Below are 26,291 nucleotides of genomic sequence, written 5' to 3' on the forward strand. Positions count from 1 at the left end.
TAAAAAGTACCAAACAAAATATAGACCTGAAGAATACAAGAAGTGAACTGAAAAATTCAATAAATACTGCATGGTGTCACTTATATATGGAATGTAAAAAAATTTTCAAAAAAGGAAAGTTGAACTCATAGAAAAAGAGAGTAGAATGGGGGTTGCTAGGGGCTGGGGGGTGGGGGAAGTAGAGAGAGGCTGGTAAAAGAGTACAAACTTTCAGCTATAAGATGAATAAGGTTTGAGAATCTAATGTATAACATGGTAAATATAGTTGATAATACTGTATTGCATAACTGAAATTTGCCAAGAGAGTAGAACTTAAGTGTTCTCATCAAAAGGGGAAAAAAAGGGTTAAACATGTGAGGTGATGGATGTGTTAATTAACTTGATGATGGGAATCCTTTCACAAAGTGTACATATATCAAATCATCACATTATATACTTTAAATATATTACAATTGTATTTTTATACTAGTATATTTTATTAAAATTTTATTTCTAAATTATACCTTAATGACCTAGAGATTATCATACTGAGTGCGGTCAGTCAGAGAAAGAGAAATATCATATGATATCCCTTATATGCAGAATCTAAAAAGAAATGATACAAATGAACTTATTTACAAAGCAGAAAAAGACTCACAGACTTAGAGAATGAACTTACCCTTACCAGGGGGGAAGGGATAGTTAGGCAGTTTGAGATCGACATGCACACACTGCCATATTTAAAATGGATAACCAACAAGGACATACTGTATAGCACAGGGAACTCTGCTCCATGTTATGTGGCAGCCTAGATGGGAGGGGAGTTTGGGGGAGAATGGATACATGTATATGTATGGCTGAGTTGCTTTGCTGTGCACCTGAAACTATCACAGCATTGTTAATCAGCTATTCTCCAACATAAAATAAAAAGTTAAAAAAATTATACCTTAATGAATCTGGGGGGGGGGTGAAAGAAAAATACTCCACAAGTGGCCTTCATCATTAATTTCTTAAAATAGCAACTCTGCATTTGAGGATAGCAAATGGATAGCATAATTTAAGAAAGCACACAGCTTTTTTAGCTGCCATTACCTGTTGATCAAAACACCTGAGGCGAATGAAAACTTCCTGTGCAAGAACTGCTTCTGGTGGAGGTATTGGAATGAATGACCATCATCGAGATATAATTCACCCACAGCAGAACCCTGGAGAGTGAATCACGGATAGAGAATGTGCTTATGTAATAGCTTTCTAGGAAAAGACTGTCGCCTCCCTAAAGGAAATAATAGATTTTAAAATCTATGAAAAATAATGTTGAACAACTGCTTAATATTCAAGCTGTACAAAGTAGTCATGCAATATATACACTTAATACATATTTGTGAAATAATATGAATAAACAAGTCACACAAGAGGAGGACAAAGAGTTAGGCCTTGCTGAAAGAGATTTAAACTATGAAGTATGGTCAGCGGCATAGGTGGCTTCCCCCACTAGAAGGTGACAACAGGTCAAGAAAAGTTCACAGAATGGAAATGAAATTAAAAGAAAAAATTGGTATATAATGGATGAGATCAGCTATCTTTAGAAGACCCTCCATTTAGAGAACGGTATCTAGTTCCTACTGTCTTTTAGTAGGAGGACCACTTTTTTTTTTTTTTTAAACTTTTAGGTTTTTTGTTTTTTTTTTAAACTTTGGGTTTATTTATCTATCTATTTATTTATTTATTTATTTATGGCTGTGTTGGGTCTTCGTTTCTTGTGCGAGGGCCTTCTCTAGTTGTGGCAAGAGGGGGCCACTCCTCATCGCGGTGCGCGGGCCTCTCACTATCGCGGCCTCTGTTTTTGCGGAGCACAGGCTCCAGATGCACAGGCTCAGTAATTGTGGCTCACGGGCCCAGTTGCTCCGTGGCATGTGGGATCCTCCCAGATCAGGGCTTGAACCCGCGTCCCCTGCACAGGCAGGCAGATTCTCAACCACTGCGCCACCAGGGAAACCAGTAGGAGGACCACTTTTGCATGTCAGACAATGTCACAGCACTCCATATGGCAGTTCACTGTTATTGACAACGCTTCATGTGCTATGGACCTCGAGTTTCTTGTAATTATTCCATGGCCTCACATGGGCCCGAGGTCCATAGTTTGACCCAAGAAAACATGCTTAAATGAAACGGATTGAAAAGAAAGATGTAAGAAAAAGAAAGCTTAATTATTTTATAATATTTGCTTAAGAGTAAGGATTTGTGTTTGGCACTGTATTTTGGCAAATGGCTAGGAGAGGAATCTGTTACAGGCCTCATTTGGCTCAAAAGCTCTCCTCAAAAGGACAGACCAACTCCAGATCCTTCCAGGTTTTACCCAAGGAGATTGTAGTTGTTTGAGCCATCTGATGAGCATAGAAGTCATTGCATGAGGCTATGTCCCTGGAATGTTGCATAGACACAGGACCCTTTTACAGGAGACTGAGATTCAGGGCTAATCCACATGGCAGGCTGCCTATGGCTCAGTGAGCTTTCAGTCCAGTGGTAATCAATGCCAAGCTGCAGAGCACCAAGGGTCCCGGTGCCCTAGCGGAAATTTCTATTATTTCTAGTTCTCAGAGTACCCTTAAGGATAATTCCAGGAAAGTCAGACAAGAAATGATTCAAAACTTTGATTTCTAGATAAACTTCAGAAGCACCTATCCGGTAGATGGGGTTCACCACTTTTACATACTGTCACATACTCAAAGGCTACCACTGTAAAGAGATAGAGTAGTAACGAAAAAGATGTGTAAAAGTAACATTTTTCAAATACCTTAGTGCTTAGGGCCACCCAGAGCCCATATGGGGAATCAGTCATGCAGCCCGTGGATCTTCCTATAGTTGTCTTTATTGGTACCACACTTCCACCTCGTTGAAACACTGGTATCTATAACACAGCAACACTCTCAGAGAAGGAGGATTCATATAAGGCAATTTCAAACTAGACTTTTAAAATATTTCATTGTACAAGACTCACATTCGTTACAAGTATAGACTCAAAGGCAAAATAAATTTGTGAACACAGAGATGGCAAATATGGGGGCCCTGGCATTAAAAGGAAAAGAGTTCAAACACTAAAAATGGTTCATTTTTAAATTATTAGGGAAACTTCCCACCCTTCATCAATTATTATCTGTTCTGACTATCCTATAAGTAGCCTTTCCTGTTTTGTATTTTTAATTTTCCTGTCAATATAACAAACAAGTTTATTTCTAGGACCCTGCTAAAGAGGGAATTTGTCTGTCTGTATGAGCAGGCCCAGATGTACATACGTAAGTCTTTATAAAAGATGGTAGGGACTTCCCTGGTGGTCCAGTGGTTAAGAATCTGCCTTCCAATGCAGGGGACGCAGGTTTGATCCCTGGTCGGGGAACTAAGATCCCACATGCCGCGGGGCAACTAAAGCCTGCAAGCCGCAACTACTGAGCCCATGCGCCACAACTAGAGAGAAGCCCACGCGCAGAAATGAAGAGCCCGTGCGCAGCAACGACAGATCCCATGTGCTGCAACTAAGACCTGACTAAGCCGAAAAGAAAAAAAAAAAAGGTAGGTTCTTGGTTTGGGAAAGATGACTGTTGTCCTTACTTCAGCCTATACCCTTCTTGTTCCTGCTTCCCTGATCACCAGGATGACTGACTCAGTTCTGAGGGTAAAACTGTGAAACTTTTGTTATAGAAGCCACCAAGGGCACTTGAAGTGACTCTGACAACAGGGTTGTAGGCATGGCCCCTATCTATGGGTCTTCTGGAATGGCATTCCCAGCAGGGACAGCCCAGTAGGTTCCCTGCCTCCCAGTGCAATCCTCTGTAAGGAAGCTCCCTGGATCACGTGAAGGCCTGTACTTTGCTCTGAGTAATGTACAAGCGGGGAAAAGAGCAAGAATAGAGTAGTCCCCCCTTCCCCATGGGGGATTCGTTCCAAGACCCCCAGTGGATGCCTGAAACCGAGGAGAGTACTGAACCCTGTATAAAGGTATTTCCCCTACACTAATGGGCGGGTAGCACACACAGTGTGGATCTGCTGGACAGAGGGATGATTCATGTCCTGGGCAGGAGGGAGCAGGGTGGCGCGAGATTTTGTCATGCTACTCAGGACAGCATGCAATTTAAAGAATATGAATTGTATATTTCTGGAATTTTCCATTTAATGTTTTTGGACCACAGTTAATATTTTTGGGTTTTTTTCTTCTTTAAAAATTTTATTTATTTTTATTTATTTATTTTTGGCTGCACTGGGTTTTCATTGCTGCACGTGGGTTTTCTCTGGTTGCGGTGCGTGGGCTTCTCATTGCGGTGGCTTCTCTTGTTGTGGAGCACGGGCTCTAGGCATGCAGGCTCAGTAGTTGTGGCACACGGGCTTAGGTGCTCTGTGGCATGTGGGATCTTCCCGGACCAGGGATTGAACCCATGGTCCCCTTCATTGGCAGATGGATTCTTAACCACTGCGCCACCAGGGAAGTCCTGCAGTTAATATTTTTGGGCCATGGTTGATTGAAGGTAAATGAAACTGTGGAAAGTGAAACCGCAGATAAGGGGGACTGCTGTATACATGAAACTGGGAATCAGGGTGGAGTAGTTAAGATGTCCACCCTATGCTTGACTTGAAGTCAGCAGCAAGAAGTAAAGCACATCTACTTCCCCACACTCATCAGCCAATCTCTTCTTATTCTTTTTTTTTTCCTTCAAAGAATGAGGCAGTAAGTTAGGATGAATGGGCTCTGGAGTAGGTGTCCAGTTGACCCGGGGTCTTGTCTCAGTTCTGCCACAATTTAGCTGCAACCCTGGACAAGAAATTTAACTTCTCTGAACCTCACTTTCTTCACCTGTAAGCATGAGGGATTCAAGGAGATGAATGGTGAGGTCTCTTCTAGATCTGAAAGTTGGCATCTGAAATCATTTTCTGTATAATGGAGTTCATATTGCTGCTGAGAATTTAAAAAAATAACATCAATATCTCTTTATAAATCTTTACACTACTTAGGGCCTGTGGTAGTCATTGTGATTCAGCTGCAGGAGCAAAATTCCCTTCAGAAATGCAGCCTAGATGGGCCACTCTGAGTCTAAAATCATAACTCATAGCCTCCCCTTGGGCCTAGAGGTCCAACTAAAAACTCATGTTTTCTGACTTGGTGTTGTAGAAGAATATTCTGTATGGTGTATGTGGGGACCATCATGTATACTCTCTGTTGTCAGTGTTATTATTTTTCTTAGACATACAAATGTAAATCAGAGTATGTTTTTTATACTCTTTTTTTCTCACATTTAACAGCCTTATTGATATAATTCATGTCATACAATTCACCCATTTATAGTGTACACTTAAATGGTTTTTAGTATATTCAGAGTCATGCAACCATTACCATAATCAATTTAAAATCACCCCAAAAAGAAACACTATACCCATTAGTGGTCACTCCCCATTGCTCCCAAAACCCCCTCCCTGCCTTCAGCTCTAGGCAACCACTAATCTACATTCGGTCTTCATATGTATGTGTTATTATGCAGAACACTGATGTCCTTGGTTCCTTCTATGTAGGCACATGTTATGGACTTAATGTGTCCCCACAAAATTCACGTTGAAGCCCCAACCCCCAATGTGACTGTATTTGGAGACAGGGCCTTTACAGAGGTAATTAAGACTAAATCAGGTCATAGGAGTGGGGCCCTGATCCAAATGATTAGTGTTATAAGAGACAAGAGAGCTCACTCTCTCCCTCTGCCATATGAGGACACAGCAAGGTGTCTGTCTACATGCCAGGAAGAGAGCCCTCACCAGGAACCGAATTGGTTGGAACCTTGATTTGGGACTTCCAGCCTCTAGAACTGTGAGAAAAGAAATTTCTGTTGTTGAAGCCACCCAGTCTATGGTATCCTGTCATGGCAGCCCGAGTAGACTAATACAGCACAATAGGTAAAAATAACAGTCTGAAAATAACTTACCGTGTCCAAGGCTACTGGGATCTTTACAGTACATGCTCCTTCCCAATAAGCAAATGTCTTAGAGTCATACCAGACCTGAAAAGAAACAGACCCTAATGAAAAAGAGTGCATAAGCAACTCTGTTCACAATTTCATTATTTAGTAAAACATCCATTTATCTGGATTTCAAATAACCAGAAAGCTAAAATAAATACAATTAAAAAAAAAAACACCTTGAGTAGAAGTTAGGAAGAACATATGCTTTTAAAAAGATTCCAAAGGAAAAACCTAGTACTGTGACAGATTAAGCTGACTAAAAGGCCATTCATTTTTCCATTCATCCATCCAAAAGTTATTTATAGATCAATCTACCGTGTGCCCAGCATTGCTGGGTACACACGAGTGAACAGAAAGACATAGAACCTGCCCTTATGTATTTTATAGTCCAGTTGGCTTATAAAAACTTAATGATCGGGACCTCCCTGGTGGCGCAGTGGTTAAGAATCCGCCTGCCAATGCAGGGGACATGGGCTCGAGCCCTGGTCCAGGAAGATCCCACATGCTGCGGAGCAACTAAGCCCGTGTGCCACAACTACTGAGCCTGTGCTCTAGAGCCCGTGAGCCACAACTACTGAGCCCACGTGCCACAACTACTGAAGCCCGCACGCCTAGAGCCTGTGCTCCACAAGAGAAGCCACCGCAATAAGAAGCCCGTGCACCGCAATAAAGAGTAGCCCCCGCTCGCCACAACTAGAGAAAGCCTGCGTGCAGCAATGAAGACCCAATGCAGTCAAAAATAAATACACAATTTTTTAAAAAAAAACAAAAAAACTTAATGATCTAGTAGTGAAAAAGACAATGGAAGAGAGAAAACCACAACAAAGCAGAAAAGCACATTGCAAGCAAACAGATTACAAATGAGTCAGGAGAAAAAAAAGTGTCAGACAAGGAAACAGATCTTAGAGAAAAACAAATGGAAACTTGGATTACTACTATAGTGTCATTGTTTCTTAACAGAGTTCAATTCAGGGATGAGGTTCAAACTCTTACCTGAGAGGCCTGTCAAGGGGGTTTACTTGCTAAAGTGCCAAAAAAGTCCTGCAAAGTAATTTGGTGGGATAAATCCTTAAGATACCATCAGAAGCAGCATGAAAACAAACCTTTTTCTCTCTTCTAGTTCAATATAATTTCTGGCAGCCACAGAGTCTATTTCGCAAGTTCACCTCCTGGGATTACCAGAGCCTTTATAAAGCTGGGCTGTTGAATCTGTCATTGTCCTGCTGTGAATGTGAGAGGGCTGTGACCTGACAATTGCTAGCTACAGTGAACTCTTAATTCAACTGGATCAGCCCCACCTTGTCATGAAGTATTATCTTTGGCTGGATTCAATTTGCTAATGTTTTGTCAAGGATTTCTGCATCTGTGTTTACAAGGGATATTGTCTTAGCTTTCTTTTCTCCTTATGTCTTTCTTTGGTGAATTCTACTAGCTTTAGATAAAAAGCTGGTGGGAGTTAAAGGTTAAAAAAAAAAAGGATTCAAACAATATTTGGGGATTTCCTGTCGACCATTTCCAGTCTAACTAACTGAAACGAGAGGTATAGAGTGTGTGCTCTGGTGCCATATTCAAAGATCTCCAGCCTAGGAAGCATACAACTGATACAAAACATAATGTAGATCAGACCCGGAGCTTAGTCACCAAGCTCCTCACCCAGCAAGTACTTACAGAAGGCCTACTATGGGCCACGTGCCCATCTAGATGCTGGGGATACAGCAGAGACCATAACAGATAAAAATCACTGCCCTCAAAAAGCTAACATTCTAATGGGAGAGATAAATAATAAACAAAACATAAAAGTAAATACATAGAATGTTTAAAATGGCATGTTCTGCGGAGAAATATAAAGGACGAAGGAGGGCTGGAAAGTACCAGGGCAGCGGGAGTGGTTTATAATCTTTTGGTTTTTTTAAATTTATTTATTTTATTTATTTATTTTTGGCTGCATTGGGTTTTTGCTGCTGCATGCGGGCTTTCTCTAGTTGCAGAGAGCGGGGGCTACTCTTCGTAGCAGTGCGTGGGCTTCTCATTGCATGGCTTCTCTTGTTGCGGAGCACGGGCTCTAGGCGTATGGGCTTCAGTAGTTGTGGCACGCGGGCTCAGTAGTTGTGGCTCACAGGCTCTAGAGTGCAGGCTCAGTAGTTGTGGCACACGGGCTTAGTTGCTCCGCGGCATGTGGGATCTTCCCGGACCAGGGCTCGAACCCGTGTCTGCTGCATTGGCAGGTGGATTCTTAACCACTGCGCCACCAGGGAAGCCCCGGTTTATAATCTTAAACAGGGTGTCAGAGAAGCCCTCCCTGATAAACAGATTCGCGGGAGAGGGAATGGGCCACACAGAAACACGGGGATGGTGACAGCAAGGCCTTTAGATAGCTCCCTGCACAGTGTGATGCGATACTAGCTAACCAGCAAGGTAAAGTTCTGGCAAGAAACGGCTTGGCTCTCCTACCCAGGCTTTGGGAAGATGTAGCAAGAGAAACAATCACAGACCAGTCTGGGAAATAGTGTTGAAGGAATAGGTTACATAGTCACAACAATGTGATTGCAATGTTAATAGGTCATCATAGAAATTTGTGGCTAAGTCAGAAAGGGAGCTAGTTCTTCTCAGTGGGAACCTACGCTTTGTCAGAATCGACTTGAGAAACTCTCAGCAGAAATGCTTGGCAGGACAATTTATTTAGCTGTTGTTATATTTAACTTTTTTCTCGGGTTTCTGCTTGGCAGGGGAACCTTTATAAAGAGCCCCACCTTCAGAACTACAAATTACTAGAGAAACCAAGCAGAAAGAACATCATTCATGAGCACTCTGTAGAAAAGCCTGGTTATTGTCGTATCAGTAATGACAAGTGTAGTGGGCTGAATGGTGGCTCTTCAAAAAGATGTATTTGCTTCCTAATCCCTGGACGGAGTGGATATCACTTTCTATGGTTAAGAGATTTGACTAAATTAAGGATCTTGAGATAAGGAGGTAATCTGGAATTATTCAGGTGGTCCCTAAATAACATCACAAGTGTCTTATAAGAGACAATGGTAGGGGAGGCACAGACACACACTGTGAAGATGGAGGCATGGACTGAAGCGATGCAGCTACAAGCCAAGGAATGCCAAGGAGTGCAGGCAGCCACCAGAAGCTAGGAGAGCGGCATGGAACAGACTCCCCCTCAGAGCCTCCAGAAGGAGCCAGCCCTGGTGACACCATGATTTCAGACTTCAAGCCTCCAGAGCTGTGAGAGCACAAATTTTTGTCATTTTAAGCCACCAAGTTTGAAGGGAAGAGACGTGAGGCATGTAAGGTATGCGGATGTTTGTCATTTACTTTTACCTCATTTGATCCTGGCAGAAACACATCAACCACAGTAGCTTTTGGTTCTGTGACTGGGTGAATCAATAAAGCGCTTCCTGAAAAATGGAGAAGAAATAAAGTTGAATATCATGATAAGAGGTCTGAAAACATCCCTTCTCTTTGTGGTTTCAAAGACCACTCAACTGAACTTCTTGAAGGTGGAGATCTTGGTGAGTTGAACCAATGATTCATCTGGGAGATGCACTGTTAGTTAGAAAGAGAACAGGTGCTCAAAGAGGTAACTGTATTATTACCTATCATTAATCCTCCTATGGTATAGTAGGATTACAGGCAGGGACCCTGACAAGTCTGGCACAGCCTCATTTTGTGCATAACTGTCATCTGAAAGCACGATTGCACTTCTCTAAGTGCTTCATTGTTTGCTATACGTGACTTTGATCGTGGTGAGTCTACAACTGTGACCCAGAAGTGTGGTCCACGTAGATACTCAGGTCCTCTTCCTTGGGCAGGTATCACTGGAAGCCTGTAATTCTCTTAAAGGCAATCTGGATTATTAATTTCATTTTGATCTTGGCACCACCATATGTAAAATTCATCCATTTATGAATTTGCTCTTTAATTCAACAAATATTCGTTGAGTTCCTCCTGAGTCCCAGGCACTGTGCTAAGGCTCTGGGGATGGAGTGGCAAATAAGACAGACATGGTCCCCACCCTCATGAAGTTTACAGTCAGTAAAGACAGATATTAACCAAGTAATTACAAATTAATTAGAGTTAAGACAAATACCAAAAAGATGAAAGTACAAAATGGAATGGAAGTTATATAATAAGAGGGACTGACTTTGACTAATGCAGGTGGAATTAGGTATTAGGAAGCAATTTTGGTCAGGGAAATTTTCTCCAGGGAAGTAGCTTTGAAACTTGAGACCTAAGGATGAGTGGAGACCAAAAGAGATAGGTTGTTTACGTTTTGGGGTTTCTACTCTTTAGAAATGGAATTCACCTTTTGGGCAACTCTATGTTGAGCCTGGCTTCTTGACCCCATTCCCCAAATGATAAACTTCCATGTTCCAAATCTGGTTAACCCTTGTTAAAGAAGAGGCCAACAAAAACAAACAAACAAACAAAAAGCCCCAAAAAACCAAAACCAAAATCAAAACCAAAAAAACCCAAAAAACAAAACAAACAAAAAAAACCAAACCCAAAACAAACAAACAAACAACCCTATCTTGCATATGAAATAAGCTCTTCTGAGTCTTTACTATCTGGTTTACTTTTTTCTACTTCCCTTCCCTGTGGTGGTATCATAAGGCTTAGGAGTGGACCCAGACAAGAATCCCAAATTGCATCCACAAATAGAATGGGTTTATATGAAGTTAACATGTTATGCGAAGCGCTGCATGACAAGAGAATAGAGCTGTGATCCCACTAATACACTAAAGATCTTGGTGATGGAATTTCTTTTATTTTTGTTTTTGGCTTTCTTGAGATTAGGGATTTTTTAGCGTTCTTACACTAGAGAATACAATAAGAAAAACATAATTAAAGTATTTATCAAAACTATAATTAATCAAGAAATGCTCACCCAGCATGTATTCATCTTCCATACCAAAAGTCTCTAATTCATCAGGGAACTCTACCCACAGAGGCCTGGGGAAAGGAAAAAAGAAATTTCTTACTTCAACATCATTAGATTTTTATTATAATTCAGTCACTTACATTTTCAGTTTTATAACTATTCAAAGGAAATTGGAAAAAGCCAAGACTCTTTTTGTATGATTCATGATTTTATGAGGGCTTCCCTGGTGGTGCAGTGGTTAAGAATCCGCCTGCCAATGCAGGGGACACAGGTTTGAGCCCTGGTCCGGGAAGATCCCACATGCCACGGAGCAACTAAGCCCGTGTGCCACAACCACTGAGCCTGCACTCTAGAGCCCGTGAGCCACAACTACTGAAGCCCGCGCACCTAGAGCCCATGGTCCGCAACAAGAGAAGCCACCGTAATGAGAAACCTGCACACTGCAACGAAGAGTAGCCCCCGCTCGCCGCAACTAACGAAAGCCCACGTGCAACAATGAAGACCCAACACACACAAAAATAATAAATAAATTAAATAAATAAATTTATAAAAAAAAGATTTTATGAGCACTTGTTATGATTACTATATATTTTTCTTATGTGAAAGAGCTATGTATTAGCTTAAATGGTTCAATGAAAGCTTGAGAATTCTGGTACCTGAAATTTCCCCTTCTTATTGTTGAGCACTAAATACTACTCTGACAGACAGAATCGGAGCTTTGTCCAAGTCCAAATGCCTAACACGTTTGGTGTAAAACAAATTAAATGTTTGTAAAACCGAATTTTATAGTGTTGTAAAATCTGTGCCATTTTTTCATTCCGTCACTGCTTTTCATGAATCGTTAATCATTGCCTATTTAAATAAAAATAATTGGTTTTTCTTGTTCTCAAGCTGGCAACATTTTTTGGAGGTTTCAGAAACTTGTGTGGGTTTTGGGTTTTGTTTTATTGTTATTGTACACAACTAACTAGGAGGCACTTGGGCTTATAAAAATCATAAAACTTTCAATACCTGTGTATCTGGATATTAACCTAATGGTTCTAATATTATTTTCAATTTCATGAGGAAAAGATATTTTTTAATAAGAGAAACTTATTTTTAGTTTATTCACTAGCCTTTGTAATAATCTATTCCTTTCCTACTAAATATAACAAAGCAGCGGTCTCTAAACCTGGTTGATGTCTAAAATCACCAGGGGAACTTCTAACAAATATAGATCCCTGGAACTTAACCAAGGGATTTCTAGTAGGTTTGGTGGTATGGCCTTGGAATCTGTATTTTTAAAAAGCTCCTCGGATGATTCTGATCTGAGCCAGGCTGAGGAACTGCTAATCTAGAGGTCTGGATGTGCTTACTATGTGTGTCTCTGTGTGTACTGTTCTCTAACCCAGAAAGTTGGTATTCACATCCTGTCTTCAAAATAGAATCAGAATATAATTCATACACCAGGAAAAGTCCTAAGGGTAAGATAGAGCTAAGACTGGCAGAATAAGTTGTTCTTCATGAGAGGATGCTTGTGGGTGTCGGGACGAAAAAACAACTTTCCTCTACCCGTCTAGGTTCTTCTGGCTGGTCGAAGAATTAAATTGACATGAGAGTATTTAACAGGAGAAAATCAAATGTAATTAGTACATATGAGGGGGGTTCCATAAAAATATGATGCCTAAGGACAAGATAGGCAATTGAGGCTTATATAACACCTGAGAAAAGGAGAAGGGAGTGGGTGTGGGACTTCAAAGGGGAGGAAGGATATTCACTCGGAGATGGAAAAACAAATGTTTGGTAAACAAATGTTTGCTGGGCCGTGCAGAGACAATGGGACACAGAGAGGACTTCGGTCTCCACGTTCCCCCTACCATGCTTAGCTCATGTTCCTTGTAGATATCTCTGGTGATAATGCACTCCCTGGACCAGGTCCTTTAACTAAATTCTTTTAGGCAGTTAGGGAGGAGGTTAAAAAGAAAGACTTCCTGAACCTTTTGTTTCTTAAAAACAATCAGCCCCCAAGAATCCTCAAGCCAAAGAGACACATTTTGCGGTGGCAAGTTTTGTAGGGGAACTACATGGGTTAAATATTGGATGAATTCAGTTACAAAGTCACTTCCTTTTCCTTTTCTTTCTTTCTCCTACCAAATATTAACACTTGAACCACCAAGTAGCAGGAGATCTAGTTTTTATCTTCTGTGACCTCCACTGCCTGACCCTGCTCACAGTTGGTGCTCAATAAGCTGATTGGCACTTGGTTAAACACCTGGCTTTTCTTTTGCAATCACTGTAATCATCACTCCATTGCCAGTGGCTGAGGGGATCTTCTGGTAGAGATTGGTCGCTGGTGTGACTGGTGAAGCCTGTTTACCTCATGACGGGTTGGGAAGCCACGTGTGCAGAGTAGAACAGAGAATACCAGTAGGGCAGGAGGGTGTAGCGCTCTCTGATGGCTTCTTGGATGAGCCGGGTGTGCTCCTCCCCAAAGAGCCAGGGTTCCCGTCGCTTGGTGTTCTTGGTGGCATGGCCACGGAAGAAGGGCTGGTAGGCTCCGGCCTGGTACCACCGCACTAGCAGCTCTGCCTCTGGATTCCCGATGAAGCCGCCTACATCCGCTGATCAGTCAATTAAGAAAGGCTGAGTCAGACACCCAGGCGTCTAACAGATGATGTACCCAGGTAAGATAAGGCCTTGAAGACGGACAGGGCAAAGGCGCTGTATGCGCACTCAAAAATGACAGCATAAAACTGTGACCTCAAATTAGGGAGCACATACTAAAAAACTCAAGGCTGTTTGGGGATCTGACAGTACGCTCTTTGAATATATTTTTTTCCTGTCAAAAGGCTTTACTGCAAGATCAACATTTCTGTATGTCCTGAGCCCAGGTAACCCAGAAATTGCAAAATGTCTGCCTGATTCAATAAGCCTGTGTTTAGGGGTGGGGGGGCGGTTTGGCAATTGATTTCGTTTGAAATCAACAGCTGAAGCAAGATAAAAATTATAGAAAGAACTAAAGGGAACGATACAATCAGAATTAGAGGTTTAGAGAGAATTTCGTGCTTATCCCTTAAGCAGGATACAGATTCCTTGTATTGAATGTGGACCAGTGCCATAAAAAACCACATCTATCAAAAAGTGATATTAAGGTGCTCCCAGGCCCACTGAAAACAAGGAGCAGCTGGACCTGTAGCCATGCTGAGCACCTGCCATACTGGGATCTCTCACCTGCAGGGAAGTATTAGGATTAGGGAAAGGCAGCCCATGAGAGAATCTTATTTTAATTAACTTTATCTTTTCCAAGAGTGTGTGTGTGTGTGTGTGTGTGTGTTTAACAGTTAAACTGTGTCACAGGAGTTCTGTAAGGCTGATTTCTGATTTGCTAAATTCTTTGTAGTTCTCTCCATTTTTCTCACTTTCAGGTAGAAAAGGCATGTTTCAAGAAGAGAAACTCAGTTATCAGGAGTGTCTAAAGGAGGGAGTAGTAAGAGAATGAGGGAAAGAAACACTCTGGCTCACTTTCTGATGACTTTCTTCATGTCCTCAGTTCAGACAATACACACACAGCTCTGAAGCGTCCCCTTCACTCTCCTCTCTAGTCTGCTCTCCTTCACTCTCCTAATTTTCTCTTTCCCATGTTTACCCTTGTTTCCCATCCAAGTACTAACCAGGCCCGACCCTGCTTAGCTTCCGAGATCACAGGAGATCGGGCACATTCAGGGTGGTATGGCCATAGAGTATCCCTGTTGAAAACAGCTCACAAGAAGGGATTTGTGACCAGCTTCGATGAAAATACCCTCCCTTTGTATGGCTGATTGAGTTTGTTGTGCAGTGGAGGCTAACACAGCATTCTAAAGCAACCATACTCCAATAAAAATTAATAATAAAAAAAAAATAGAAAACACCCTCCCTTTGATTTTTCTCTCACGTCAAGCTTGAGGATATCATCTTACCTCCACAAAAAGAGATCCCAGTCACGCTGAGGGTGAGTAACATAGGGATAGAAATTTTCAGGTAACTCCACTCTGCTGTGTTGTCACCTGTCCACACAGCACCTTTGGTCATCAGTAAGAAGGTATTAAAAGAAAAAAAATCACAAATCAGCCCAGGTACTCAATTTCATATTTAGATTCCTTATTTGTAATAGGCAAACCAACATAAAGGAAAACATTTCTTTCTTTTTATATATTCTGGATACAAGTCCTTTGGCAGATATATATGTATATTGCAAATATCTTCTCTCAGTCTGTGGCTTGACTTTCATTTTCTTAACAATATCTTTGAAAGGGCATAAGTTTTTAATTTCGATGAAGTCCAATTTATCTTTTTTTATTTTATGGTTCATGTTTTTTGTGTTCCATCTAAGAAATTTTTGCCACCCCAAAGTCACAAAGATTTTCTATGTTTTCTTCTAGAAGCTTTTTGTTTGTTGTAGCTTTTATAATTTAGGTCTATATTCCATTTTGAGTTACTTTGTGTGTATGGTGTGAGGTAAGAGTCAAGGTTCTTCCTCCTCCCCTACATGGATACCCCATGTTCCTGCACGATTTATTGAAAAAACTCCTTTCTCCATTGAATTGCCTTAGCAACTTTGTTGCTAATTATTTGATCATATATGTGTGGGACTCTTTCTGGATTCTCTATCCTGTTCCATTGATCTATATGCCTATCCGCCACACACCACCCCCAACTCCACAAAATCCTCTATAAGAGGACTTAAGACGGTACAAGGGAGACATAATAACAGCAGCAATAACAATAGTTAACATTTACAGAGCCCTCACTGAGCCAGGTGTTACGTTGCTTTGCCTGTATTATCCCACTTAATCATTACAACAACTCTATCAGGTAAACACTGTTGAACTTTATTTTACAGTGAGGGAAACATGGCAAACAATGGATATGGTAGGATTTGAGCTCAGGCAGTCTGACTCTAAAGTCAGTGCTCTTGCGCACTGAATAGTTGATAAGAGCTTGTAAAGATATATAACACTAAAGAGGTTCATAAAAGGAAAAAATATCTTATGTTACTAAGTCTAGATTACACCTGAAACACTTTTGTCAATCTTTTACCAAAATACTTTTGGTAGCTATTTTTGCTTTAATATTCTGTAGAAATTTTAGGCTGTCCTATGGGGAGCAAAGAAAAATATTTTTATGGGACTTTTCTTTTAAAATAGTATTCTCATAATTTCTCCTTGACTTCAGATGAGATATGTACATATCTGCATAATGATGTTGAAACCCACATGACAACATTCTTATCAAGAAACAAAGTTCATGTAAACGTTCAGATGTTTTCAGGTCTCATGTGGTTGTTCTGTTGAAAGCTCTCTCTGGCTATTGGTCTCAGCATAGAACTTGACACAGCAGTGTTCTCTGTAATGCCTCACTTGCTATGCTTTGGGGCAAATCGACAGCTTCACATAGAGTACTGAAGACTAGGCAGTGAGCCAATATTTAAGAGATCAAAGATTACTTAGTATGCGTATCTTCTGTTATCTTCTTTTTTAATTGGAGTATAGTTGATTTACAATGTTGTGCTAATTTCCACTGCACAGCAAAGTGATACAGTTATACATATATACACAGTTTTTAAAATTCTTTTCCATTGTGGTTTCTCTCAGGACATTGAATATAGTTCCCTGTGCTACACAGCAGGACCCGTTGTTTATCCATTCTCTGTGTAATAGTTTGCATCTGCTAACCCCAAACTCCCAGTCCATCCCTCCCCCACCCCCGTTATCTTTTTTAAACTGCTGCTTATAAATGTTTTCATTCAAAGACTTTTACTTGTTATAGTGATTAAAAAGGATACTTGTAGAGAATTTGGAAAATAGAGATAAGTAAAAAGAAGAAAATTAAAATCACTCATAATCACCACAGTATTATAATTACTTAGATTACTACCTACATATATTTATTTTTTAAACAAAATCAGGATAATATATAAACATTTAGGCTTTCTACTGTTTTTTTCTTTTATAATGATGTCACAAAAATTTTCTCATGCAATTAACGCTGCTATATTAAATAGCCTTATGATAGTCTATCATACGGATATACCATAATTTAATAACTGTTCCCGTATTGTTGGATATTTGGATTTTCTTTATTTTTTATTTTAAGGACTAATGCTGAGTATCTCTGTACTTGAATCTTTGCCCGATGATTATATTTTGGCCTTTTCCAGAGTGCCATTGGGGCTGGTTTTCAGGGGTGGAGTAGGAGGCCTAATATTGTCTGTGGTACAATAAAGGCTGGATTCCTCAAACTAGGACCTAAGCTTCAGGTTATTTATGCAAGGCCAGGGGACTTAAAATAGCCTTCCTGCCGCAGGGTGGTTAAGTTGAACTAGATCTGCATTAGCTAGTAAACCGGATCCAGTTATAGATGACGCTGACCGCAAGCAAAAGCTGGGTCTATTTTAAACCACATTGCCGAGTGGAACAGGTGGTTGAAGGAATGTGTTAAAGTATATTTTCTCTGGTCTTGATAAATCAAAGAGACAGGATCAGAGATGACCATCCCAGGACCTAGAGTCTGTCATACAGAGTGAAGTAAGTCAGAAAGAAAAAACAAATACAGTATGCTAACACATATATATGGAATCTAAAAAAAAAAAGGTTCTGACGAATCTAGGGGCAGGACAGAAATAAAGACGCAGACGTAGAGAATGGACTTGAGGACACAGGGAGGGGGAAGGGTAAGCTGGGACGAAGTGAGAGAGTGGCATGGACATATATACACTACCAAATGTAAAATAGATAGCTAGTGGGAAGCAGCCACATAGCACAGGGAGATCAGCTCTGTGCTTTGTGTCCACCTAGAGGGGTGGGATAGGGAGGGTGGGAGGGAGGGAGACACAAGAGGGAGGAGATATGGGAATGTATGTATATGTATAGCTGATTCACTTTGTTATACAGCAGCAACTAACACAACAATGTAAAGCAATTATACTCCAATAAAGATGTTAAAAAAAAAAATACGACCATCCCAGCAGACAGATACTCTGAAGTCATTCTCCCAACAATTAAGTGTCCAGTTCTTCAGTGGGAAAAAAGTAACTAAACTTTATTAAAATTGGTTTACTCAGTCTCAAAGGACAAAATGCACATTTCAGAGCACATTGCTCTCTACACTCTAAGACCTGACCTACTGAAAAGGAAGGCATCAACACAGTAGCACCATATACCATATATGGTCAAAAGAGACAGATTGCTAGCTTGTGTTTTTAAGTCTGATCATATGAACCAGTCCTTACCATATTTTTGTGATCCAGCAAAGAAAGAACGTGTAAGAACAAAGGGTCTCTCCTTCCCTTTAGATCGTTGGATCAGTCCTTCTGCAGTGGCCATTTGCTATAAAGTCAAAGGAGAAAAATTTCAAAGAGGTGACTGGATTATGGCATTGTGCAGACATCCCCAATAAGCTATTTCACATGCAAAAAGTAAATAGTAGGTGGGAATGTGAAATGGAAAATATTAAAAATCTGCCCAATAATTTTCATGATGTAATGAAACTACTCTAAATTCCCCTATTAAAAGAGTGAAGCAATTTATCTGATTAAAATAGCAATGAAATAATAGTAAATAATAGTATTTACTTGGTGCTTACTATTGCAAGGCATTTTTATAAGATTTTCTCTAGTAACCTACACAAAAACCTCGGAGATAGTTTTCATTAACGCAAAAAAAAAAACTGATTCAGAGAGGTTAAGTGACTGGCCCTGGCCTACATAAGAAAATTCTCCAACTATCAAGTATGGATAGTTTACAGTTATAGCAAGAGGTTGTGTAGAGAAGTACACAGATACCCTCTGAAAATCGTGCTATATGTAGCCAGCAGCTCCCGCTGGAAAACAGCAATTGGTGGGAGGCCCACAGGAGCACCATTACATTTTAAAGATAACAAAGAACCAAGGATATAAATTAGGGCAAGTGACTGCCAAGGTTTTTGGATGTGACTGGCAAATGGAAAACAATTCTACCACCTCCTATTGAGAAGGCTAAGTCCTTAAGGAAGGCTTTCTACATTTAGAAGTATACATATTGAAATTGTGCATCTGTGTTCTAAATCTTACTCCCCTGGTATGAATATAAGACTTGCTGTATTTAGACGTTTGTGAAGTTTTAAAAAATCTGTTTTAATTGCCTTTGTTTACATATTTATACACAGCCTACTTCAATAAAAGGTTTGAGGTATTATCTAATGCCATTTACTAATGGCTCCTGTCAAGGAAGATGTTTCTATGTTATCATTAATCTCCCAATATCTATAAATTAACCAAGTTCATTATAGATGGAAAAGATGCAAAGGGAGAAATAATGAGTCTTATATTGGCTACAACCTAAGGCCCATTGTATCAACAGTTGTCAGAAAAGACACACAGAGAAATGAACTGTATAGCACGGTTGTTGCAAAGCAAATGACTTTCAGCCCAAAAGGCAGGGCACATGGATCCAGGTGGCTGCTTTTTAGATGTCTTACCTGATAAAAGCCATAGATGTTGTGAAGTTCTCGGTGCTCCCAGTTGCCATGATGAATGGCATTCTTCTGCATGGTTAGTTCTGGCCCTCTAAAGACGGAGGGCTCATTCATGTCGTTCCATATGTAGAGGATGTCAGTAGATCCCTAGGAAGTCAATCTTGGTCATGATAAAACTCCTACAGTGACAAGGTTAATATGATAGCCGTCCCTATTCCTCTTTCTTACTCCATTTAATGTATTATTTGTTATGTTTATTATCTATGCTCTGTCCTCTGCTAGAATAAAAGTTCCACAGGGCAGGGAATTTTGTCTGTTTTGTTCATTGATAAATCCCAAACACCTAGAACAACCTAAATGTCAGAGGGTTCTCAATAAGTACTTGTTGAGTACTTATGAATGAAAGAGTGCTGTGCTGTACTCCCATGTTGCCCACAGGTCTGCTCCGAGACCCCCTGGAGAACCACTACAGGAAAGGTTGTGAATGTTCACAATTAGGCTCTACATCATCCATCATCCGCTACAACTCTTAACTACGGGCAATTATAGCTGTCCATGAAAAGATTCTCCCTTCCCTCTAACACTATGAAAGGTTTGACAGCTAGGATACCCGTTTGTTAGCAGGATCTGTAGTTTGTGTTCCACATAGAATTGTTAGCTTTAGAGTGGGAAGGGGCTGTTGAGTCATGTAGTTAACAGGGTGCTGCAATCCCTTTATAGAATCCCTGGTCTCTCAGCATTTGACTCAATAGCTACAATGACCGGGAGTCCCTCAGGCAGCTCATTCCATTATTTTCTGAAAGTCTTGCTCCTTGTAACATCCTCTCACAGGGCCTAGCTTGCCTTCTGGGATACCACAGAATACATCTGCTGCCTCCCCGACATGGTAGCCTTTCAAATGACTGGAGGAGGCATATATGTTTTCTTTTGACTCTTTACTTTGAATTATTTCTAATCATGTATACTTCTATGAACACGGTTATATGGGTTCCAAACATTTAACCACTTTGACTGTTCTTCTTTAGCACCCTCTAAGGCAGGGGTTGGCAAACTTTTTCTGGAAGGACCAGACAGTAAATATTTTCAACTTTTCGGGCCATAAGGCCTCTTTTTCAATAACCCAGCCCAGCTGTAGTTATGTGCAAGCAGCCTAGACAATAGGGAAACAAATGAGCAAGGCCAGATTGGCCCACGTGTTCTTTACCCCTGCTCTAAGTTATTTTCTATATCCTAATACAGGATGCTCAGAAACTACAGTTTAGTGGTTAAGAGCTGGGCTTGGGAGACAGACAGACCTGAGTTCAAATCTTGGGTCCACCACTTACTAGATGGGTGAACTTAGCAGGTTTTTACACTTGTCCATGCCTTGATTTCCTCACCTGTGGGATTAGAGTTAATTACAATTCCAACTTCAAAGAGTTATTGTGAAGATGAAATGGTATAATGCACACAAAGTGAGTAGCATAGTGCTTGGCACACAGCACATACTCAGTCTATATCAGGCATCATTATTCTCATCCCCACCGCTGATTGCAAACGGTTCTCTAGATGTGGCCTCTCCAGTTCTCTGTGTGATTCTTATAAGATTTTAAGAATTATTATTGTACCTTACTTTTAATATCACGTTATACTTTGCAAGATACTTTCTCATATATCATTATCATCATCTTTAATAATATTATACAATACTATTTTATGTACAAATTTATACAGTTTGAAAATATAATAAGTCTCTATTATTAAGTACTTTGATATATCATAGAGTCTATCATAATAGAAGTCAAAAATCACAGCTTTTGTGCACTTGGTAATTCATATGGCACCACTCCTGGCACCACCAAGGTCTGTAATGTGGTTGGCATCCCCGTCTTTTTTTTTTTTTTTTTTAAGATTTATTTTATTATTTATTTATTTATTTAATTTACTTTTGGCTGCATCGGGTCTTAGTTGTGGCACGTGGAATCTTTGTTGAGGCATGCGGGATCTTTTGTTGAGGCGCGTTGGTGGCGTGGGCTTCTCTCTAGTTGTGGCGTGTGGGTTTTCTCTCTCTAGTTGTGGCGCGCAGGCTCCAGGGGATGTGGCCTCTGTAGTCTGCGGCACACAGTCTCTCTTGTTGAGGCGCCCAAGCTCAGTAGTTGTGGCGTGCGGGCTTAGTTGCCCCATGGCATATGGGATCTTAGTTCCCTGACCAGGGATCGAACCCGCGTCCCCTGCATTGTAAGGCGGATTCTTTACCACTGGACCACCAGGGAAGTCCCTGGCATCCCTGTCTTTTCATACACGTATTATTTATCCAGAGCTACTCAGTGAAGCAGAGTAGCTCTATTTAATCACTTTTTTTTCCTTACTTTATCCTTCCAAGTAACTAGGAAAGAGCAAAAGAATAAAAACAAACCTGATAAACAGAGAAAGCAAAAAGACTGGAATACCACTCTCTGACTTTGGGACTGGTAAAATCCAGGTAAGAGGAGAGACCTGCAGAGGCAGAGGAGTAGACAGCCTGTTAGGAACGGTGCTCCTCATGGTAAGATATTTGTAAAGAAGAATATCAGATGTGAAAGCTGGGTAATGAATGGGCACCTCACATCAAATGTAAAAGATAGCTGATACAGAGGCACGGTCTGGTGAGAAGCGAATGAAGAAGGCAATGCTGGACTCCAGTGACAATCACTAGCCCTCTCAACCTCAGCGGCCAGGGGAATGCCAATGAACAAGCATCAAGATGGAGCCTGTCCCTCACTGATGGCCTCAGACAGGCCCAGTAAGGATGGCAGATAGCCTGGAGTGACCTCTCTGTTCTTAAAGAGGGGAGAGACATGATTATAAGTGGTATAGGGAGCAGAGGAATGCGTGCGGTTTCTCTACAATGCATGGACTTGTGATAGAGTGCTATCATATGACAGAGTGGTGATTCCCTTTTGTCCTTGAGGAGTTTTTACCAAGGCTTTAAACTAATAATTTCTGAAATGAAGACTTCAGAGTTGTCAGGGGCAGCTGAGGTCACTCATGAAAGGCTGGGAAGTCAAAACTATGGGCTAACAGGGCAAAGAAGAATCACAGGGAGAGAGATTGCAGGATTCTTCTTCTTTCTTCCTCTTTCTCCTCCTCTCATTTTCTCATTCCCTGGCTTTTAATTTTTATTTGCTTAGGGAAATAGCATGTCACTGAGGTTTGCTTGTTAATTTTTCATTCATTCATTGACTTATAAATGTATACAAAGCACACTGTACCAGATGTTAAATGAAAGATATAAAAGAAGATAATACTATCATCTTTTAGGAAAGGCACATAAATGTAGCATGTGACAACTACAAGAAATTAGAAACATGACCATGCAACCTTCATTAGTTGGAACTAAACAGTGGATAACAGGTGTATCAAATGACATCTTACCAGGCCAGCATACACCTTCAAAGTCTCCCCCTTCATGATTCCTCACAAAGAAGCCCTGTTCTTTGGCCTTAGCATACACTGAGTAGTCGGGATCAATCTTGATGTGGGGGTCACTAATGACCACAAGCTGTTAGGACATAAAGGTTTAAAGATCTCATCAGTTTTATACGAGCCATACGTTCATTTACATGTTTTCATCATAGTTTTGGCATTCAAATTTTACTCAAAACAACTATTACTGAAATATTTCAGACACCAGTAAAATCCTATAACCTTTCATGGGCTTATGGGAATATAAATTGATATCAGAACCAGGCCCATCCTTTTTCACAATTATTGCTGCCCCACCAATACATGTTTTTAAGATCACATTTATTAGGCTTCTCTCTGTGGTGCTGGGTGCTTTACATAAAGGATTAAGCAGGCAAGGTCCCTGCTCCCTAGATAGCTAGAGGCTAAGATAACACAAAAGCAAACATTAAAGAAAAGAAACTAGCATATTAAAAACAAACAAAAAATCCCCAAACCTAAATATGGTACAGCCATATTTAGGAAGGAGGCTTGAGAAGAGCTGTGATCACAGCACTCTTCTCCAGCATCTCTCCCTGCCCTTCTAATACCATCACTTCCACCTACTCGGGGGCCTCAAAACCACTTTATTTGGCTAGAATAACCTTCTAATAATCCTTCCTCATATCTATTCAAATCTATTCTACATACTAAAGTTTAATTCTCCATTGCTCAAAAACTTACAAAATTTTTAAATTGTGGTAAAATATGCATAACATAAAATTCACCATCTTAACCAATTTTAAGTGTACAGTTCAACAGTGTCAAATAGATTCACAGTGTTGTACAATGTCTAGAACTCTTTTCATCTTGTAAAACTGGAACTCTATACCTATTAAAAACAACTTCCCGGGATTTCCCTGGTGGTCCAGTGGCTAAGACTCCGTGCTCCCAGTGCAGGGGGCCCGGGTTCAATCCCCGGTCAGGGACCTAGATCCCACATGCCACAACTAAGAGTTCACATGCCACGACTAAAGATCCCACATGCTGCAACTAAAAGATCCCACGTGCAGCAACTAAGACCTGGTGCAGCCAAATGAATAAATAAATATTAAAAAAAAATACACAAAAAACCCCCCAAAAAACAAAAAAACAACTTCCCACTCCCTCCTCCCCACCAGCCTTTGGCTACCACCATTCTTCTTTCTGTCTCTATGATTTTGACTACTCTAGGTATTACAGATTAGTGAAATCATATAGTATTTGTCTTTTTGTGACTGGCTTACTTCACTTAGCATAATGTCCTTAAGGTTCATCCATGTTGCAGCATGTATCAGAAAGTCCTTCCTTTTAAAGGCTGAATAATTTTGCATTGTATATGTATACCACATTTCCTTTATCCTTTCATCTGTCGATGGGCTCTTGGGCTGCTTCCATAATAAATGCCTGATAAATGGTAGCTGTTTATTAATTGGGAGATTAGGAATTAACAGCATTGGCTCTGACCACCTGTGAAAGGCCTGGGGATCAATGCAATGGGTTGAAAAGGCAACTTTAATCTCGGGGAGAGGGACTGAAAGGATCCATTTATGTGATACATATGGGGTTCCTCCTCTTTTTTTCTCCTTCACCCTTTTCATTATTGCTATCACCCCCCCTGGCCCCCCACATTACACACTTTCCAGTGTCTTCTCCCTGTCCTCATTTTCTATTTTAGTTCTTTCCTTGGCCATGTGGACAGATGGAGTCCATCAGGGAAGCATGCGGGAAAAATTGTGTAATAAAGAATCTGACTCCATTTCCGAGCGACTGTTAAGAGCTTCAAGCCCCATCACTCCCCCTTAGCCTTCCACCCACATCCGTGTGTACTGACAGAGAAAGCCCTGATGCTCCCTTCTTTGGTGCTAACAGGAAGTTCAAACCACACAAGACCCAGTGCATGCACGGGAATCCTCACCCCAGTTCAACCCTCTAACCACCATAAAACCTTAAAACCTGATCCTGTCTCCTTTCCCAGCTCTCTCAGGCCAATTTCAAAGGAGCTTGGGAGCTAGTCTGCTCCCCCAAGAATGCCTCAGTATGGGACTAATTAGCCTTTTCATACCCTCTTGGTGCCAGTGTGACATAATCAATCTTGTCATCAAAATCATATTTTGCGTGGGGTGCATCCATCACATCACTACAGGCTGGCCACAACGAATGGGACTGAATGCTAGGCCCCTTCATCCTTACGGGGACCTAGACCACTAAGGCAGGGATGGATGGACCGCTAAGGCAGGGATGGATGGCAGGGATGACTACCTTCTCACCATTGCTTTTCTGTTATCACAGTTACAGTTACAATTGAAGGTACTATTTTCCTGGCCGTTTTTTACCAGATGGTTCTCTTCTACTAATGTATCAAGGCAACTTTAAAAAATTTAAAAATGCTTTGTAATGAAAAGGTTCAGAGTGCTGGCTTATTTTACCTTACGTTTTTTGCTCCTGAGCAGCTCTTGCATCCTTTTGGGGTTTGGGAATCTTTTCTTGTCCCAGGTGAAGTACCTCTTGCCTTCAGTGTGCTCGATGTCCAGCCACATGACATCGTAAGGAATGTCATGTTCATCAAATCCTGCATCCACTGCCTTTACATCATGCTCATCTTCGTAGTTCCAGCGGCACTGATGGTACCCCAAGGAGAAGAGAGGGGGCATGGCTTGTGTGCCTAAAAGGGGGAGATGACAACTGAGCCAATTACCACCACAATGATAATTATACATTTGATAAATGTTTCCTGAATGTCTATAAGGTCTAAGCACTGAGCCTGGTACTTAGAATATCAAGAAGAAAGCAGAGTCCCTACCCTCAAGTGCTGTGGGACTGCAGAGGGGCTAAAAAATTTTGCCTGCAGTGAAGTATGGAGTCTTGAAAGGCTTCACAGAGGTGGTAACACTTGGTTAGAATGTTGAAGAATAAGTAAGAGTATTCTCAGGCAGGGAGAATGAATAGATCATTGAGGAACAGGAAATAGAAAAGATACGGAGGCAGAGAAGGACATGATAAGCTTAGGGAAAAATAAATATTCCAGGGTGGTTACGCTGTGAAGGAGGCCAGCAGAAGATGACACTGGATAGGGTCAGTTTGTAAAGGACCCTGTAGTTCAGGCTAAGGACTCTAAATCTTCTCATACAGGAAGTCATCAAAAGTTTGGCAAGACGTAACCTCAGCAGACCTATGTTTTAGAAAAATTAGTCGGGAGCAGACTTGAAGGCAAAGAAACTGAAGGCAGGAAGAACTGTCAGGAAATTATCATCAAAACATTTACTGATAACATGGAGGACTTCTGGTCAACCACTTGCATTTATCTCCTTCCCCTCTTAAAGTCCCACTAAAATCAGAATAAAGAAAAGAAAGAAAGAAAGAGAAAAAAGAATAAAGCCACAAGAACAAAGAGAATGGGAGAGGAGTAATTTCAACAAAATTTGGAAGGCAGCAGGCAGGGGTGGTGTGGTAACTATTGAGCAAAGCCAAGGAAGCTTTCACCAGGGTGCTTGTGAGGGGGATGCCGACGAGAAGGGTTC

General features: G+C 40.9%; 1 protein-coding gene across 11 annotated transcripts in view; it reads right to left on the reverse strand.

Annotated features, from left to right (window-relative positions):
* LOC118891308 (calpain-3) overlaps positions 1-26,291 on the reverse strand; it is a 167,131-nt gene that overhangs the window by 67,124 nt on the left and 73,716 nt on the right. For all 11 annotated transcript variants that reach the window (XM_036845127.1, XM_036845133.1, XM_036845126.1 and 8 more), the window contains 12 exons: positions 25,200-25,435; positions 22,723-22,849; positions 21,725-21,804; positions 19,333-19,476; positions 18,107-18,203; positions 14,796-14,897; positions 13,217-13,460; positions 10,867-10,931; positions 9,300-9,376; positions 5,940-6,014; positions 2,774-2,887; positions 1,072-1,184 (listed from right to left, as the gene is read on the reverse strand). In XM_036845127.1, coding sequence (XP_036701022.1) covers positions 1,072-1,184; positions 2,774-2,887; positions 5,940-6,014; positions 9,300-9,376; positions 10,867-10,931; positions 13,217-13,460; positions 14,796-14,897; positions 18,107-18,203; positions 19,333-19,476; positions 21,725-21,804; positions 22,723-22,849; positions 25,200-25,435 — 1,474 coding nt within the window. The remainder of the gene's footprint in view (positions 1-1,071; positions 1,185-2,773; positions 2,888-5,939; positions 6,015-9,299; positions 9,377-10,866; positions 10,932-13,216; positions 13,461-14,795; positions 14,898-18,106; positions 18,204-19,332; positions 19,477-21,724; positions 21,805-22,722; positions 22,850-25,199; positions 25,436-26,291) is intronic.

Source organism: Balaenoptera musculus, chromosome 2 (assembly GCF_009873245.2).
Source record: "Balaenoptera musculus isolate JJ_BM4_2016_0621 chromosome 2, mBalMus1.pri.v3, whole genome shotgun sequence".
Classification (NCBI taxonomy): Eukaryota; Metazoa; Chordata; class Mammalia; order Artiodactyla; family Balaenopteridae; genus Balaenoptera; species Balaenoptera musculus.